Source organism: Nansenia antarctica (genome assembly GCF_963989245.1).
Source record: "Nansenia antarctica genome assembly, chromosome: 3".
Taxonomy (NCBI): domain Eukaryota; kingdom Metazoa; phylum Chordata; class Actinopteri; order Argentiniformes; family Microstomatidae; genus Nansenia; species Nansenia antarctica.
The window spans coordinates 43,267,662-43,288,194 of record NC_137688.1 but is presented as its reverse complement, the minus strand read 5'-3'; the positions used below and the strand labels follow the sequence as shown (position 1 = coordinate 43,288,194).

General features: G+C 42.3%; 1 protein-coding gene across 1 annotated transcript in view; it reads left to right on the top strand.

Moving 5' to 3' along the window:
• The window catches only part of tns1a (tensin 1a), a gene marked incomplete at both ends in the record, with an annotated part of 121,714 nt that overhangs the window by 65,199 nt on the left and 35,982 nt on the right, over nt 1–20,533 (top strand). The window contains 2 exons of the mRNA XM_080527288.1: nt 10,559–10,603; nt 14,031–14,072. Of these exons, the coding sequence (XP_080383414.1) occupies nt 10,559–10,603; nt 14,031–14,072 (87 nt within the window). The remainder of the gene's footprint in view (nt 1–10,558; nt 10,604–14,030; nt 14,073–20,533) is intronic.

Below are 20,533 nucleotides of genomic sequence, written 5' to 3'. Positions count from 1 at the left end.
AGATATACTATGTATTAATGAAGAACAAGTATTTAGCGTGCAGCTGTGCTTTGTACATGGTTCCCATGGGTTACACGTTGTCCTGGCAAAGTGGCTCTTCTGGGAATTTGGAGGGTTCGTTTGAGTTGGTTTTTGACTTTCATGTCCTGAGCAGTGGTGATTTGTGACTACAGATTTGGGCTGGATGATTCTATGCCCATACACACACACACACACACACACACACACACACACACACACACACACACACACACACCCGTGTTTCTCTTTTACTGTAACTAATGCATCTGACGGGACAGACAAATCTACAGCCAAAACTAGAACAATAAGTCAACCTGGCGGTTTTGTGCGTGCGTGCATGCCTGCATTCATGCCTATGTGTGTTTACAAGTCTTTTTTCCCATGCCAGACTGATAGCAATATAGTCTGCTCTACTTTAAATGAGTTGACCCTCCCTCTTTCTTTCCCTCTTGCCTTGTTTCTATCTCATCTTGATTTTTCCCAACCTCCCACCGCCCCTCTTCACTTGTTTCCCTAAGAGTGGATGTAGATTGATCAGCAACCTCACTCACCTCTGACCTTAGGCTACCACTTCAGACAGCGGTTAGAAGTATGAGGTCAAAGAGTCGTGGGCTAGTTTGTCTGGTCTTTTTTTCTCAGTGAAAACAAGTGGAAATCCTGATTGTCGCGGTTTAGATGTCACACTTTTTGGGGATGTGTGTAAATCCATTGCCTAATGTTGCTGTCTGTGTATTTTTTTATTCTAAAAAGCATAATGGAACCCTATTCTAGACTGAAGAACTTTCCAGTTGAACAAAATCATATAATATACTGTATAAATTATGTTATTATATAGAAGTTGTATGGTCATTACATTAGTTTTACCCTGTCCTCCTAACACTTTGAACTGATCTGGGAGAGCACCTCTCAAACCTTTCTCATCATCTCATCTCATCATAGTCTCAAGCTCAAATCCCCCACCGCTTTCCTTACCTCCAGAAAAACCTCTTCAACGGCCAAAAGTGCCCTAAATCAATGCTTTCCACCACATCTTCCCTTCAACATTAAGATGTTTTGTGCGAATAATGGCCGTAGACTGGCTGCTCACCAGATAGATCCGTCCCTCCAGAATGATTTCTCCTCCTCTCTTCCAAATTCCTCTCTTAACATCCCACATTCCCGTGGGCCAACTCTGTAACCCCTCATCTTTTGCCTCGAAGCATTGGAACCCCACCAAACCCTCCTGGAGGAGGTAGAAGAACGATGAGTTATGAACAGATTTTGGGACCAGTGATGAGTGTTAAGTGAAACATTAAAGAGGCTAAGGTATTTGCTCAGCCTCTTTCTTGATGAAATCACCCTCATAGCCGATCTTTTCATGTGACAGTCTCTTTTCTTTCTTCATGAATGAAGTCTTTCACGCTGTGACACTTACATAGTACGGAATGCTGTGTAACACTATAAATGTCACATAGAAAACAAGACAAGTTGCCTTATTTATTCCCACCATAATACCACTAATGAATCCACTCAAACATTGTGTAAAACGTAACTGTTCAAGGAATAAGAAAGACATATGCTGTTCATTGTTAAGCCTTCCTTACAGCTAAGTTGGTCTCCTAAGTATGTGTTCTAAAGTGTAGCTTTTACTATCGTGAGGAGGAGGGTGTACAGTATGGCATTTATGTGTGCGGCGGTGGCCATTCACGAGAGGATGAGTGTAATTTGAGGGGCGGTTCACAGTGAATTAAAGGGAGATGAGGCCTGCCTGCTGGCTTGTTTCTGCTCTCTAGCCAAATAAGAGAAAGAGGAGGGAGTGAGAGCATCAGAGAGGCTTTTGCTGGATAAAAAAAAAAAATGTCACACAGAAGGAACATGTTTGAGTCCAAGGTAGATAAGCTGCATACAGCAAATGTTGTTTACAGTGGGACTGGAAAGGTAGACCAGTACAGTCCAAGTCTGGATCAGGACAGTATGTTTGGCGTTGGCGTTGGCATGGCCTCATCAGAGTGTAACCCTAGTGCTCTTGTTTTTGGTTAATGGGTCTATTACCAGGCAAGCGAATGGAAAACATCCTGTGGTCACTTCTAATTCAAATATCAACTTTGGAGGAACTCTGAACCATACCTGAACACAGTCCATAGCTCTCCTATTAGCACCATCCAAGTTCCAGTGATGACCAAAACATGTCTGCTTTAAAGCTGTCCAATAAATACCCTGAGATGTAATGTGCTCCTGTGATCGCGCATGAAACTCAGAATTGGCTTTAAAATCTGAGGTTTTCAACCTACGTCCAAAGCTAGCCACAATTGCACATATGATATTCATTATTTTCCCTGCTGAGGCTAATATTTAGTGCTATGAAGGTATGGTAGTGGTTTGGTTATGGCCATACAAGGGATGAAACACTAGCCATAGCCTGCTCACCACTCACCACAATTAAACCATGGTCAAATAGCTAGTTACACAATGATTCATGGTTCTTGCATTCCCACACTGCTGTATAAGGCTCCCTTAGTAATGGGAGAGCAATATGAATTGCTCTCTATAAGTTCTCCAATGACGTTCTGCTGTTGGCTTTGACCAATGGATGAGCATAACCGGAGTTCTGTAGGTGGAGCTTGGGAGCATTCTCTTATGTCCTATTCCAGTATTGATTCAGTGTCAGTCCAACTCTGGTGTGGGTTTAGTTAAGTTTTGCTGGAGTCCGATATTAACTGTGATATCTCTCTCAGTTTTTATCCCACCAGTTAGGAAATAGTAAATTAGTTCTTATTGGGACATCCTGTCTTGAGGTATGTGTGTGTATTGGATGTTTTAGTAAAATATGAGACAGTGTAGCCTACATTAACATTATTTATGCTATTTAGACATTCCACTGTCCATTCATGATGTTTAAACTAAGATGAACACACACACGTAGCAGGGGACCTACCTCCCAGACGTTTTTTGTCAGCTTCCTCTTGTGTTAGAAATGAGTTTACGCTTAACTATCCATCTCTGTGATTTACATTGTGGGCCCCAATGGAAGGAGACCAGGCACTCTTTGTAGATGCTGTTGATAGTGTTGATATATACTTCCAGCAGCACCAAAAGTGCTGGAGGCTGTTTTTCTAAGCAGGGCCCGTAAAGCAGCAGGGAAAGCGAGAAGGTCGTTGGCTCACCCAAGGTCTCGCCTCGAGAATCTGGTGTTGCAGACGATTGTTTATGACGTGGAAAAACTTTCTGGCACAGTTGGTGTTTGGCTAGTGTCAGATTGTGTTGATGAAAGTCCATGGAAATGGACGCAGTTGCCCGGCAACCCGTCGTCGGGTTAGAAACACACTTGTTTGATCTCCTCTGGCAGTACTCCGTTTGTCATTCGTCATTTGTTTTGGTCCAGGCTAGGTATTATTTTACCATTTACTGCACATGGTACAAACCTAGCAGTAATCTGCCAGCGATACTGTATACTAAATAGAATGCAGAACATTACACAACTCACTGTCGTGCCGAAATGGCAAAACAGGATTGAACATGCACTTTTTTATCACAATACGCTACAGATTTATTAGCCATCCAAATCAAATAGCAACCTCGTCTATCTATAAATCCCTGCAAAGTGCTGTTCCAGTCTAAGTCCTTATTTGGTGTCTTTGAAAGTGAAGTATTTACTTTCTTAGGCAAACTGCCACTACTTCTGTAGTAGCTCTTGTGTGGGCAGGCAAGAGCTACAAGAATGGCAAACGTGGTTCGATCAGCAATGTTATTTTTTCTTCTTATCTTAATTATTATTCCTCTTCCTCTTCTTCTCCTTTGAAGTTGTTTGGCGGTTTTATACACTTTTATACACGTTGATAGTGTCCCTGACACCCACCCATACTCATTTGATGAGACCAGAAGTTGCACTGTTTTAGGGGTTGTGCTTTACCTGGCTTCACGCTGGTGAGAATACCTTTTCATTCATTGATTCGGCATTAAACATCTTAGAAATACACATAAATGCTGAGATCGTTTTGCAAAGATTTGTGAATAATAATTATAAATAAATAATAATTCATAAATGTGCAAAAGCAGAGATGCGCAGTGCAGAGTAGAACGTTAAAGAAACTGATGTGTTTCTGTTTCACGACCATCATCAGTGTCTTGCTCAGTTTTATATGAGACTAAACGTTTCTTGGAAAACATTACATTGTGCAGGAGAGCTACTTGTTTCAACCTGTTTAAGATGTCGTGTGGGAGAGTGGTGGGAATTCATTAATTATTTCTTTTTCACAACTATCTGAGAACCCTTGCTTGGTATCGCCTAATAATAATCAAGTATAGATGTTTTCAACATAGCTATCTGATGAGGGATGATGATGATGATGATGATACTAATATTTGTATTTAAACTGTTAGGGTTAGAGTTAGTAGTAGACTATTGAGACGCAACTCAGACCTCTGCGGAGCTCTCCAGTACTGCCTTGCTCTACTACCAGATTTGGCATGGTTATATTTTTGGGTGGGATTCTGAGGGATTCTGGGTGGCTGGCTAGGGGGCTTAATCTTAATCCCTTGTGACCGGATTAACCCCTTGTCGCAGTCACTGACCCCATCCCCTCCTCTGATGGAAAGAGCTTGTGGTACTCTCTATTGTTATCTTTGCATGGTTTATGTATTGAGTATGGGATTTGTGTAGTAACACAGCAAACAGACTTATATGGAGTGGCTAAATGAGATTGTTAATATATGTATTTTTAATGTGTTCTTATCTGATTTGTCTGAATAAATAAAGCTCTAATACAAATAGAATGTGATGATTTTACAGGCTTTGGATGTAGAACAGAAGAAAGCAGTGAAACGATATATATATATATTTTTTTAGGGTTCGTTTTTAAAAAAACATCTCCAGTGAGAGAAAGTTGGCGCTAGTGTAGATTTCACCCGTCTTTGTTAGAGTGTGGGTAGTACCCAACCTTTTGAAGCAGCTTTCATCTGTCTTCCAGCTCCTCTGAGCTGGTCTAAACCCAATAAAGCCCATATTAGTCCAGTCTTCAGCTACACCTGCCTTATATGGATGGCTTTGGTTTGGTATGGTTGAATCAGTTCCTCAGTGATGTGGTCAGAGCACGGTACGGTATGAGGGGGAGATAGGGGAATGTTTATTTAGGTGTGAATGTTTGTGTTTGTCTGTGTCTTCTGTTTATTGGTCTGCCAATCTGTCTAACATTTGGCTTGTCTGTCAATATGTATGTATATATGTCTCTGTCTGTGTTCACTGACTGTGTTTTATGTGCTACTGTGTGCCTTTGTCTGTATGTCTGTGTCTGTCTGTCTCTTTCTATACTGCATGTGTCTGTATATACTGTACAGACACATGTACAGTATATACAGACACATGGTGAGTGTCTGTCTTTCTACCTGCCTGTCTGCCTTAATGTCTGTCTACCTGTTTTAAAGTCTGTGTTTGTGTCAATTGTTTGAATCACTTGACTCACCAGAGCTAGGTTTAGCCACTAGTAACCCAAAAACAATGACAGTGAATGGGACAAGTGGACTAAATGTGTCATTTGGATGAGCTTATCCCTGTAACAGGACTGAGCGTGTGATGAGCATAAAGGATGCCACCTGTTCTTCAGTGGAATGGCTAAGAGTCTGATGCAGTACTGAATAGTGTTTGCGGTGTCAGCAGACTCCTATAAGACTGACAGGCCTGAGGCCACAGAGGCCCATAGAGTGATCTATCTGTGTCAGTCAGGGCCCCAGGTACACACTGTAAAAAGTGCACATGAAATGACTCGCACAGGCATGAGGGACAGCCCTGGGCCGACCCCTAATATCACACACAGCAGGAGCACATGCACATACACCCCAACACAGGCACACACACTGTCAAAGATGGAGACGACATGCATAGTGTATACTTGAATGAACACATACACACACACACACACACACACACACACACACACACACACACACACACACACACACACTTCTTAAGATCTAGGAAGTGAGACAGAAATATGTGTCGAGTGACTGTCTCAGTTCTCCGTATACTGTATGTGGGTAGACTTCCTACACAGAATCTGAGCTTAAACTAAGCCCTTCCACCGTTCACTCCTATTGTTGTGACAGGATGTACAGTATGTGGATTCACTGGGATGTGCAGAGTTGGATTAATCTGGCCTTAGCCAAATAAACGTCAACCTGCAACTGTTTGTTATACACTCTCTCTCTTGCTATCGAAATTGTTCGTTTTTTAAAAATTATTATTATTATTATTGTATTTTTTTAAGTCACACTTTTCTGCAGAAAGTTTCTTTTCTTTGGATTTGTCCCCATTGGTGCTTAACATCAGGCAAGACCTTTCACTTCCATGTGGAATGATAAAATACATATTTTCATGATGGCCAACAAAGGAAAAGCTTTGTCTCTGAAATGTAATGAGTTTGTTCGAATGTCAGTCACCATTTTGTCTAAAGTGTGACACCCTCTGTCTTAATACATCATATTATACAGAGCTGATGGTTTGGCTCGCTATGAGGGTCTGAGAAGTGGGGTCAGCACTTTGCTCCTGTTGCTTTCTGACTAGATTAGCCATGTAGCTCTGCGGGGTTTAACTCAGCAAGCCTGTGGAGCTAGCCAGGGCTTAGCGGAAGGCTAAGGGCGCACTCAGTGAATTCTGCAGCCAAAACAGTCTCCCATGTTTGTCTGTCTGTCTCTCTCTCTCTCTCTCTCTCTCTCTCTCTCTCTCTCTCTCTCTCTCTCTCTCTCTCTCTCTCTCTCTCTCTCTCTGTCTGTCTCTCTCTCTCTATCTCTGTCTCTCTCTCTCTGTCTCTCTCTGTCTCTCTCTCTCTCTCTCTCTCTCTCTCTCTCTCTCTCTCTCTCTCTCTCTCTCTCTCTGTCTGTCTCTCTCTCTCTATCTCTGTCTCTCTCTCTCTCTGTCTCTCTCTGTCTCTCTCTCTCTCTCTCTCTCTCTCTCTCTCTCTCTCTCTGTCTCTGTCTCTGTCTCTCTAAATGAGTTCAGTTCACAGTGAGATCAACTCTCCTTGAGGTATTTTCCAAAGCAATGTTGAGGTCACAAAGAGGTGTCAAAGGGAGGGGGGAGAGTCAGAATAGAAAGACTGCATTGAGCAACTTACTGCATTTCATGAAACTAGAATGAGCATGTTAACATACACAAATAAAATAGAATGATCATCAAAAAACATGTTACTATTGTACTGTATAACCTGTACTACTGGAGTCATTTTCTCTTCTTTTACAATATTTCTTTGTGAAATGTGAACATCTACATCTACTTAAAGTTGCACTTAAACTGTGCAGAAAAATACTTAACAACTCATGATACTGTACTCTTATATCTGAATCCAGCCGTTCGACTTCTCTGATGATGATGATGATGATGATGAGGATGATGATAGCAGTACTGCATCAATGAGAGATTTGTCTCAATAGCAACACTGGGTTCCTTCCTCTGTGTGTCTGCTGTCCACTGATAATGTGTTGTCACCCCACAGCTTGTAAACATCCGCTGCTAGTCACACACAGAGGCAGGCATGGTTCACACACACACACACACACACACACACACACACACACACACACACACAACCGATCACACTTTTTCTTAATGCTTTGATCTTAAAAAAATACCCCATCCTGTTGACTTAATTGAAAAGGATGGTTCTGGGTTTTGGGATGATGAGACAGAAATAGAAAATAAAAATATATAATATAATAATAATATATAATATAACCATGCATTACCTCAAATACCCGGCATCTCTACAACATCAGAAGGATACGTTCATTCCTCACCAGAGAAGCAGCTCTGGGTCCAGAAATTGTCATCTCCTGCCTTGACTACTGCAACACACTCGTGGCCGGGTTCCCCGCCTCCGCCATCAGACCTCTGCAGCTCATCCAGAATGCTGCCGCCCCTCTGATGTTCAAACTCCCCAACTTCTCCCATGTCACCCCACTCCTTCGCACCCTTCACTGGCTCCGGTAGCAGCTCACATCAGATTCAAGACCCTGGTGCTTGCCTCCCGGGCAGCAAAGGGAACAGACCCTCCTGACCTGCAAGCAATGGTCAGCCCCCAAACACCTGCCCGATCACTCTGCTCTTCCACCTCTGCTGGCCGACTGGCACCGCCGCCTCTATGTGGTGGCAGCAGTCGCGCTACTCTGTCACGGCTGTTCACTGTCCTTGCGCCCGGCTGGTGGAACGAGCTTCCCACTGCTGTCAGGATTGCAGAGTCACTACCTATCTTCCACTGTAGACTGAAGACGCATCTCTTCAGGCTACACCTTAACTCTCCCTCCTAAGACCTCTTCATCCCCTCTACCCCTCGGTACAGTTTCTCTACTGTAAATAATTAAAAGTTATTTTTATTTTTTATTTTTTATAATAATAAAAAAATAAATAGTATTTAATAGTAGCTTAATTCTTCCTTCATCTAGCATTATGACTGCCAATGGCCCCTGGCCCGAGCAGAGATTACCTTTCTTGCGATGACTGCTGGATAGATGATTCACTTACTTAGACAAATGTATTTGTTGTAAGTCGCTTTGGATAAAGGTGTCTGCTAAATGCCAAAAATGTTAATGTAAGTCGCTTTGGATAAAGGCGTCTGCTAAATGCCAACAATGTAATGGAAATGCATTATGATCGGAAATTCAATATTGACCATATTAACATCCATAACTGGGTTGTTTGGCGTCGGGAGAGTTATCCAATGGTGCCCAGATATGCCGTCTACTCGACGTTAGGAACTAATTTAATATTAACTATATTATATTAGAGTTATGCAACACCATGACTTACCAGTTATCTGAAACTGATATGAATATCAATCTGTTTTAGCTTTGCAAATATGTGGTCCTCTGTGGCTCAGTCGGTAGAGCATGGCACTAGTACTGCTGAGTTGTTTTCCTCTCGGACCTGTACAAAACGTACACAAAACATGTCTACTGTAGCATAAAAGCAGCAGCTGAATGGCATATATTATGAATATATTAGTATTCCATCCTCAGTTTATGTTTTTGGTGTGTTGTCCCACAGCTGTTTTGTAATGGTTTGGCAGGTGTTGATGGGAATGATGCACTGGCAGCAAGCAGACAGGAAACAACAACATGGAGTGGTAATTACATTGTTCCTGATGCAAAACAGACCATACTGGTATGGCTGCTCTGTTGTTTCTCGAGGAGAAGCACCATGCAGAATTCTATATGAAACACTTTGTGGTAAACAGAGGGGCAAACAGGTGCAACTCTACCATGATGTGGATCTGTTGCAGAATGGTTTTGGCTTCTGAAAACAATACCCTCACAGATACTGTAAAGACTTTCAGTTTGCCGATTATTATTTGTTTGTAGACAAAGATACTGCATGAACATCACTATTTCTAAAGAGTAGACACAACTGACTGAACACTGGATCGGCACTATACACACACATCTGGCATTTTGCAGTATCCACTCCATTCTTAAATGTGAATGACGTCAAAAGAGGATTCTGTATTTTTTCTTCTCTTTCTCCATCCCTCTATCTCTCCTACTGTTCTGTTAATACTTTTACTTGGCCCGTGTGGAATGGTTAGATTTTATTTATTTTTTCTGCGGCAGTGAAGACTCTAATCCTATTATTCCAGACTGAGGCTTCATTAAACCTGGAGGCAGTGAAAGCTAAACCAATGAATCTCCGGTCTACTCACTGACATTATAATCTCACCCATAATCTCACCCCTGTGTGTGTGTGTGTGTGTGTGTGTGTGTGTGTGTGTGTGTGTGTGTGTGTGTGTGTGTGTGTGTGCGTGTGTGTGTGTGTGTGTCTCTCTGTGTCTCTGTGTCTGTGTGTCTGTGTGTCTGTGTGTGTGCGTGTGCGTGTCTGTCTGCGTCTGCGTGTGCGTGCGCTGTATGGTCACATGCCATTCAGTATCCATGAAGTTATCCATCATGTGGCCTTTTGTGACGGTACAATTGTATGATCGTACAATGCTGGAGGCAGGGTGTTGATGTAGTGGATGGTGAAGTTAGCATTGCAGTTACATCACCTTCCTGAGACCTGAATAAGTCATGGTTTTGGTAGGGGTAAATGGGAGTATGCTAGCTTTGACAGTACATTTCATTTAGTTACATGGCTTTTAAATCTAGCCTTAGGCAGACAAGGATCAACCCTGTTACAATGACAATGTAAAACAAACATGAATGTACATTGGAACATTTATGATACGTTAACATTGACATTTATGTCATCTGAATCTGCCAAATTTGATATAATCTATTTTAGAACCCCCATCACATGATAGCCAAAGTTGAGTGATGAACGTCAGTCAGTCTGAACTTTTTACCCAACAGTTAAATCAGGCGTATCTTTTCTTTCTTTTCTTTTGTATGAGGTCTTTCTCTGTGAGATTCAAGAGGGAATGCTTGGAAAAGTATCCGTCTTGGGCATTCTCTCTTTCTTTCTTTCTTTTCTCAATCTCTCTGAATGTAATCCTCTACAGTATGTAATGCATTATGACTTTAGATTGATGTCTTTGAGATTATTGTCCAAACCTGATCGTTTCCTTTCTCTCTGTCTCTAAAGGCCTCCCCGATTTGCCATGTACCCACCACCACAAACTATGAGCTGGTGAGTACTTCTTATTTACAGTGTGTGCCTCCATAAGATGGTATAATGTTGTTAAAGAAATTACTTTTCCTAAATGTCTGTTTTTACCATAATACCATTTTACAATTTCAAAATCAGTCATAGAAACACAATTGGAAACATTTTCATGACTACCCCAGCTTTTTTGATAGCCAACATCTCAAATCATGATTTGAGGCGCAATTAACACCCGACCTAGCCCTTTCTGATTGGAGAAAGGCAGAGAGTGTTACAACTGTCCCCAGTCTCCCTTTCTACAGTTCTACAGTACCATTGCCCTGCTCATACTTTATACAGAGAAGCACAGAGGTCTTTAATAGAGTACATGCCCTCCCTATCTCAGACAGTACATGCTGTCCTAGAGGTGATTGATATATAATCTACCCTTTGGGGGTTAAACTGACCTTAGATCCTATTCTACAGGAAGAGATGGATGATGCCTGGAAACAGGAATCACTGCAACCTAGTGCTGTATGTTACACCTTCCTTCAACTTCAAATCAATTTGAAATCTTTTTTTTTTTTCAGGTTGAATTGACCCAGCGTAATGTCAGGCTAAATAGTTACCAGTTGACACAAGTATGAATGTTAAGTCTGCGGTGTAACTTACCTTATTAAAGGGATGGTAGCTATGTTTAGACTTGTACCTAGTTATTTATCAGCTGTTGGCAGGACCACCCAGATCATTTAACATGCATAGAATTGTTATTTAGCAAGACTGGCTGGGCTCAGCTCATTATAATGTAAGATAGCAGGACATGTAATAATAATAATAATAATAATAATAATAATAATAATAATAATAACTTTTATTTGTATAGCACTTTTCCTGCAAAGCTGTAGACCCCTGCTCGAAACAGCTAGATTGCCCCTTTCAGTTAAAGCTCTCACAGTTGTGTACAGTACTTGTGTCACGCCATGGAAAATCGAGAAAAACATGCAAGCTCTTTCCACAGACTGTTAATACTCAAAACGCTGTTAAAAGATGGACAAGATAATTTTAATGACCAAAGCTGGTTATGGTCTCCCAGTTTTGGCTAGCCTGGTGTAAGCACATTCTGTGTATTATTCAAGGCCAAGAATCCAATTATAACGTGCCTCTTGAATGGTAGGCATGTGTATACATATGGATGATATGATAAGATCTCTCTCACTCACCCATGGTTAAGCTGACCATAATTTCAGTGGTCGGTTTGAGCAGCCACACTGAGAGTTGGTCTTCTGCTCTAAGTTGTCCCCTTCAGAAAGCATATACAGTATACTAAGGGTTAATTTTTTGACATACCGGTAAATGTGGGATGTTACCATAAGAATACAGTTTGACTTATAATACTTGCTGCAACTTTAGGTCCCACTTGATACACAATTTGGTGATTAGAAAATGGCATATCCTTTTAAAGGGCACAACAGTTATGTGACATTTAACAAAGCACCAGTTGTAACGACCTGTAATAACACCCTTTGATTAGCAATGATTTTGACGCTACTATGCCCATTTAAGGCCTACAAAAAGTGAGGATTTTCTAGTTTTTTAAGTGGGACGCTTTTATTTTCATTCCTCTCCCCTCATTCATAGTATGATGGCATCAAGGCAGAAATGCAGTAGTAATCTGTATTGCTGTATGCTCTGTGAAATTCAACGGTTGTGGTAACATCTCCACAGTTATCCACTGTCAAAATGTCACCTGATGTTTCAAGTTATTTCTGGACTCTTTTGTATTTTTATCCTCTCCTTGAATAATATCCGAAGACCTAAATGAGCAATATGATTAGTTATTGAGCTGAGACCATACTGTACGCATGATAAACAAGAGTACAGTATAGGGCATGTGTAACCTTTTCGTTAACAATTAGATTGAGATGATAAACTTTCATGAATAAGCCATTACACGTTTGTGTATGCTTGGAAATGTGTATCCTGCTTATGAAAGCCTAATGCTGGAATATCATTTTTGTATTGTATGTAAATAGTCATGCCTAACATGAAAGTGATCCAATATCTCTTTTTGAGGGGGACCAGGCGACTAAGCACTTTTCTACCTAGAGTGTTTGTGTAAAGCCTGCAAAGAGATGGCAGCGGTGTAGCTTTTGAACTTATGACTGATAAAAGGCAGAAGATGTGACCCCTGAGTTCCTCTTTCACACATCTATGTAACATCCTGGGATTGTGGCAAGAATACACACACAAGGTCATAAGTTCAACACTAAGGTTTAAGGGCTATGGGGTATGTCTCCAATGGCTTCCTTCCTTCCTTCCTTCCTTCCTTCCTTCCTTCCATGGCCTCCTTCCTTCCCTCCTTCCCTTTGGTGTCCACTAACCTGTAGTAAGAGGACTTGAGAGATAAATGAAAGTAACAACAGGGTAATTATTATGTTTGTCCTCTAGGAGGTGCCCCAGTCCACAGCACATAGCCATAAGTCAGGGAGGACAGAAATAGAAGATGTTCACATGTGTCTTTAAAGCATCCTTGCTTCCTCCCTTCCTGGATTAAACCACTGACCTAACAGTAGTGTCAATGACTTGGTGAAAGACATACAGTGGAAAGCTTGCTTTGTCCAATCCAAACATGTTAGATCAGTAAGTACTTCAAGGAAGAAGGGTTGTATTTATAACATAGAGCAGGGTCATCATTTAGTGCATCGATTTCATAACATAATCAAATTGACATTGTTTTTTCATCTGAATGTTCAGCTATCCAAATTGTTTAACCACACATTCTGTTTATCTCCTGTGGATGTTCTATGCATCTATAAAAGCAGTGCCTCTGCTCCTTCTAAGCGTTCCTCCCTTGACCTTAAATGTAGGCTGCATTTTTGTCCTCCCATGCCTTTTTGGTACCGGGTTGTTCCTAATCTTAAAATCCAGTGTGTGGGTGTGCACAAACGCATGCGTATGTGTGCAAGCGTGCATGATTTTTCAAGGCACTGAGACTGGGCTGTGTCTCACCTGATGTAGTAGTGGTGGTGGGAGGGAGGGGGGATTTAAACAGAGAATCTGATTGATTGTGTATATGATTGCATGTGTATGTGAGAGAGAGAGAGTCAACAGAACGGTCCCATGTGTGCATTTGTGTGTGCAGACACTGTAGTACTGTAGTCTTGTATGTTTGCGTGTGTGCGTGTGCGTGTGCACTTGTGTGTGCGCACCCACATAGACCCAAGGCCCTCATGTTCTCCTCTCAGGGTTAATGGAATGGCAGTGTGTCTCAGGTGGATCATTAACAGTAGACAGGAAGAGAGGTCTATAAAAAAAACTCCACACAGCTGCTCTCTCTCTCTCTCTCTCTCTCTCTCTCTCTCTCTCTCTCTCTCTCTCTCTCTCTCCCTCCTCTCTTTATCCCTCTTTCTTGCTCTCTCAGTCACTCACAAGGGTGAGTAGTCCACTCACCTTGTTCCTTCTCTCTCCCTAGCCTCCCACTCCTCAGCTCCCATTGAAGCATGTAGAAACTCCGGTAAGTCTATTGTTACAGTGTATACTTCTGTCATGTTGAGATATTACTACAATTGTAGCACTTTACATTACAGCTCGGAATAAGTGGGTAATAACATGGTAATAACCATGGTACTTACCAGTAATAACCTGTAGTTACCAGTAACACGAAAGATAATTGTGTTGTTATTATGAGATACGTTTGAATGTAGTTTGAATGTAATTATTTTTGCATGAATGATGCTTGAACAGACAGGGTATGTACTATGATATAAATAACAATAAAGTGGTATTAGAGCTGGAAAATGCTATATTACTTTTTATTTTATTTTATTTTAAATGTTGTTCAGCCTTGTACCCCATCTTAGAATGACTATCATTCACATTTCAGTGATATTTACATACCCTGGCAGGGCATTAGTTCCCCACTCAATACCGATCATGAGGATGCTACAACGTAGCCTACAAAATAAACGTTGTAACGCAGCTGTACAGGATAAAGAGTTATCAAGGTATGAATGCCTGGGAATGTCAGTGTACAGCTGTCTGTGACTGGTGCAAAGAACTTTACAAGCCAAACCTTAACAAGCCAAACCCACAACCACTACAATAATACCTACACAGCCTTCGTTGTTATCACCATATTAACAATATTTAAGAGGCATAACCTACAATTCCAATGCATGTTTACGATAACAGAAAGCAGTTACACCGACGGGCCGCAGTAGCAATAACTTTAAAAATAACTTTAACTTTAAGAAAACTGAAAGCTTACCTTTTGATACAGAGGAGTTGTAATGTTGGATAGTCTCACGCCGGGTGCACACAGGGCCGTTGCGTTGCACCGGAAGTCATTCATCTCAATGGGGCCATTGCGTTGATCAGTTGTGTTGCTCTGCATTGCGTTTCTTGACCGTCAGGGTGCGGCAATCAGTAAAAAAAATTCAGCTTTTTGCGTTGCGTTGGATCCGTCAAAACAACCGGAAGTAGTTTCTTGCCCAGAGCTCTCGCCTCAGATTTTAAATCCTCAATTTTGGCCGCCATTGGCTAAAATCTGTAATTTGGCTCTACAAGTGTTAATATGTCATTTTATTAAGTTTTTATATGTTTTCAGGCGAGAAAGTAACCATATATATTCACAAAATGTGTCCAGTTTATCAAAATAACCCGTTTATATATCTGATCTGACGTTTTTTTCCCCACTTCTGTGGGAAACTTCGCTAGCAACACGAGTAGAGTTTACTGTCTGCATCGGTAAGTACATCAAGTCCATCCCACCAGGTTGCGCCAGAACGACGCAACGCAATGGCCCTGTGTGCACCCGGCGTTACGCCTAAATTTCACTCGCGACGTTACCTCAGCGACACGTATGCATGGCGGAACTTTTGCTGGACTTTTTATAGCGTCGTCCTCACTGCACGCCTGTTTGTTACGGCTCTAGTGCGTCTCTACCGCGGAGCTGCTATAGTCAGCCCTATCTTTGTACATTGAGTTTGCCTTTGATAATGGCCATCAATAATATAATGTTTCATTTCACTTCATTATAAATTGTTCTGGGTTCAGTCTGCTGTCATCCGTCCTTAATGAGCAATTAGAAAAGTGAAACGAAGCAAAACGCAGTCGCACGCACGCACACACGCACGCACGCACGCACGCACACACGCACGCACGCACACGCACGCACGCACGCACGCACGCACACACACACACACACACACACACACACAGAGAGAGAGAGAGAGAGAGAGAGAGAGAGAGAGAGAGAGAGAGAGAGAGAGAGAGAGAGAGAGAGAGAGAGAGAGAGAGAGAGAGAGAGAGAGAGAGAGAGAGAGAGAGAGAGAGAGAGAGAGAGAGAGAGAGAGAGAGAGAGAGAGAGAGAGACAGAGAGACAGAGAGAGAGAGGTGGGAGGGTAGAGGAAGATAATCATTAGATGTTGATGCTAGAAGAACGCACCAAGATGACGATACATAGAAAACGAGTACCTCGTCTTTGAAAGTCAAGTTTCACAGTCAAGTTTTGGGTTCATTAAATTCTCTCCCTCAAACTGATTTGATGTACAGCCCGCAGTTTTGTTAGTTGTACACTCTACCTCTCTTTCTCCTTCTCATGCTGTCCCTATTTCCCCCTCTTTCACATTCTCTGTCTCTTAACCACTTTCATTAACTTAATTAAGATATCACCGGGAAATGACTACCATTCTTTAATACGGAGCTGCCACTACCAGCCCTATCATTGTACATTGAGTTTGCCTTTGATAATGGCCATCAATAATATAATGTTTCATTTCACTTCATTATGAATTGTTCTGGGTTCAGTCTCTGCTGTCATCCGTCCTTAATGAGCGATTAGAAAAGTGAAACGGTTGTAACCAGAACGCAGTCGCACACACACACACACACACACACACACACACACACACACACACACACACACACACACACACACACACACACACACACACACTCCACAGGGTAGATATGAGTCACTAATTGAAGTACACCGAAAGGGAATACGCCATCGGTACAATGTGTGTGTGTGTGTGTGTGTGTGTGTGTGTGTGTGTGTGTGTGTGCGTGCGTGCGTGCGTGCGTGCGTGTGTGTGTGTGTGTGTGTGTGTGTGTGTGTGTGTGTGTGTGTGTGTGTGTGTGTGTGTGAGCAAGAAATAGAGAACGAGAGAAAGAGTAGTAGACAAATCATTCAGATCATGAGCATTTCCAGGGGAATTATTGGTTTTAATATTTCGCAATCGTGCCAACGACATGTCATTTCACGTGACACAATGTTGCCGTGGTAAGAGAATACCGAACTACCGAACACAGAGAGAGAAAGAGGTAGAAATCTTTGGAAAAATACTGCCCTTCACCTAATGTTCTTTTAACTTAGTAACATAATATAATTATAGTCTACGTGGGCTTTCTGCTTTGAAACAGCGAACGTAAAAAAAAAAAATATATATATACATATTTACAGATGTAGACATTGAAACTGTAGTCTAAATTGCTGGTAGATCATTTTCACGTCTGCCTCACGTGCTGAAAAATAGGCGACACTCTCTAGCGATTGAGCAGAAGGCATCAGCGTCAGGCATGCCTGGGAGCGCGTCTCACGCGGGCTGTGTGGATGCTCCAACCTGTTAACATGGGCGCCTAAATGAAACTCACATGAGCCGCTGAGGTAAGGCAAGGTTGACACTTGTGGTGAAATGTGCCAGGCCTTAGCCAGCTAGCTAATAAAACAACATTATTTTCTGTTTGAGTCAGAGAAGTTAATTTAGTTAATTTGTTGATCCATTGATTGGATGCACAAGATTAGTTAGTTCATAGGACGTCCGTTGTCATCATTAGTTGTCATCATTATTGCATAAAGCTTCGTGCACACCGCGAACCGTGACCCACCGTTCTGACGCAACCTGGTGGGATGGGCTTGACGCATGTCGCATGCGATGCAGACGCAACATGTGTGCACAGCGGGGGAAGTTTGAACAAAAAGTTTTAACAATGGAGAAGCAATTGATTCTTGCCGTCTCTGGCCAACCAAAAGTTTGATACAGCTACATGCTGATACAGCTACATGTTGATACATATGTAAGGTGAATAGTGAGTTAACATGTTTATTAGTTGTATCCCTTCCTTGTTGTAAAACGTGTTGTTGTTGAACATGTCTGTGACTGAGATAGACTAGATACTACGGAGGATGTTATCATAGTGTCTGTGATGCTAACGGCGCCATCTTTGCTAGCCTGTGGAGACGCTATGATAGCATTAGCTCCACACGGATTTAACATGAACAGTAGTAGACTACACTTGTAGTAGTAGTAGTAGTTGTATAAGGTGAATAGTGACTGGTTATTCAGTACCCAGTCTGGAGACTAGATAGAAAATGAGCTCCTACGTGGGTAACATCATCTCTTATAAGCCCAGGATACATGATAGCCTTTAGCTAGGCTAGCGAAGTTTCCCACAGAAGTGGGGGAAAAAACGTCAGATTAGATATATAAACTGGTTATTTTGATAAACCGGATACATTTTGTGAATATATATGGTTACTTTCTCGCCTGAAAACATATAAAAACTTCATAAAATGACATATTAACACTTGTAGAGCCAAATTAAAGATTTTCGCCAATGGCGGATTTTACATCTAAAGGCGAAAGTTCTGGTCAAGAAACTACTTCCGGTTGTTTTGACGGACCCAACGCAACGCAAAAGCTGAAATATTTTGACTGATTACCGCACCCTGACGGACAAGAAACGCAATGCAGAGCAACGCAACGGATCAACGCAACTGCCCCATTGAGATGAATGACTTCCGGTGCAACGCAATGACCTGGTGTGCACGAAGCTTAAGTCTATGGGACTGGGTGAGAACCACAATCCTCCTAGGTTTTGTATTGAAGTTAATAACCAGAGGGGAACGGAAAATAGCTGTCCTGAGGCCACACCATAATGTTACCCTAGAGGGGTACCCTCTTTGCGAAACAGAGGATGTTAATCAGGTATTTGGTGACGTGAATTTATTTAGTATAGGAGGCTCCACTAATGTAAACTGGATGGAAACAATGATACTGAAACAAGCGTCTTTCATGGAAAATAATTAAGTGGAAACTACAGTCCGCCTTGCCATGTAAAAACAAGATAATTGTCTTTCTTGTTACTGGTAATTACCATGGTGATTACCATGCTATTACCCACTTATGTTGAATGTAAAGTGCTACCAAATTGGTAGCAACACTGAAAAAATACAGATATTGTTTTTGGGTTGCCTGGGAAGTGTGATGTACCGTACCTTACAGGGTTAAGGTCAATTCTGCAATTCACATTTGAATTGATCCCGACACATGGGTTTCACCTCGAAAAATCATTAAATCTTATCTTACTCTGGAGGTTGTGCACCAGTGTCGCAATAAATGTGTTTTTTTTACTCAGTAAAACATACTTCTGAATATATTGGCCAAGTGTGTGTGATTTGCTGAATTCTACCAATGCTGATGAGGCTTTGGACCAAGAGGCTGCTGGTGCAGTCCTAGCTACGTTTGAGGGTTCACACACACACACACACACACACACACACACACACACACACACACACACATTGTACCGATGGCGTATTCCCTTTCGGTGTACTTCAATTAGTGACTCATATCTACCCTGTGGAGATGAGTCATGCAACACTGTCCTCTCCCAGATGTTTTCTGCAGCTGTGTGTGTCTGTGTGTGTTTGTTTGTGAGGCAGGACCAGGATATAAACAGAGAGAGGAGAATCTGTGTTTGGACACTGCTTTAGTTTAGTTTTAGTTAGCTACACATCATTTATTACATTGTATTTAAGTATGGACATATTGTGCGTCCGGTGACCATAGTGAAGATTCATAAAGACTTTTATACGTTTTTGAGCTGCGTTCACAGAGAGGAAGTGCCGGTGGAATGTTTATTTGGTTAGGCCGTAGGAAAACGTCCGTGGTGGCTTTCAGTGTGAGCACCCCATTGTGTCTGTAATTGAGTCAGTGTGGGCCTGCAGTGTCAGCCAAGTGCACTCTGGGAGATTGATGCCACACTTAGCTCCTGGCGCAGAAATGGCCACTTGTGATGTGGGTGGTGAGAAGAGTGGAAGGGGTAGAGGAACAGAGGAAGGAAAGGTGAGGGGAAGGGTTTAGGAGAGGTGGAGGGGATGGAGGGAGAGGTGAGGTGAGGAGAAGAGGGACAACGAGGATAGGGAAGGAGAGGAGACTTGGAGGGGATGGGAGGAGAGGTGGGGTGAGGAGAAGGGAGAGGAGAGGAGGGATGATGAGGATAGGGAAGGAGAGGAGAGGAGGAGGGGAGGAGAGGTGAGGTGAGGAGGAGGGATGACGAGAAGAGGAGAGGAGGAGGGGAGGAGGTGGGAGGAGAGGTGAGGTGAGGAGAAGGGAGAGGAGAGGAGGGATAACGAGGAGAGGAGGGGATGGGAAGAGAGGTGAGGGGAAGCGTATAGGAGAGGACTGGTGATAATGACAGGAGAGGAGTAGATGGGAGGAGAGGTGAGGTGAGGAGAAGGGAGAGGAGGGATGATGAGGATAGGGAAGGAAAGGAGAGGAGGGGATGGGAGGAGAGGAGAAGAGAAGAGGATGTCGTCATTTTGCCATTATCAATCATTTATTCAAAACAAGCCCATGTATCCCCCACAGTATATATACTGGCTCTATACTGACACTTCCTCTGTTGGCTCCCTAATCAGGTTTCATGCTCCTGTCTGTCCTGTTCCACTGTACAGAATATTTATTCATAGGAACATGGATTGGGTTTATACAGTACAGTGCTTTTCACTGTAGTTTCACAGCATGTTATACACCTTAACATGGATTGTAACCCAACTCATTCACTCCGAGAGGCTTTCGGGTAGTACTCTGGTGCTTTTTTAAACCAGTCCAGCAATTTGAGTCATACAAAAAGGAAGAGACACAACTGTACTGTACAGTACATGTGCGTCTAGTCGCACATCAAGCTACG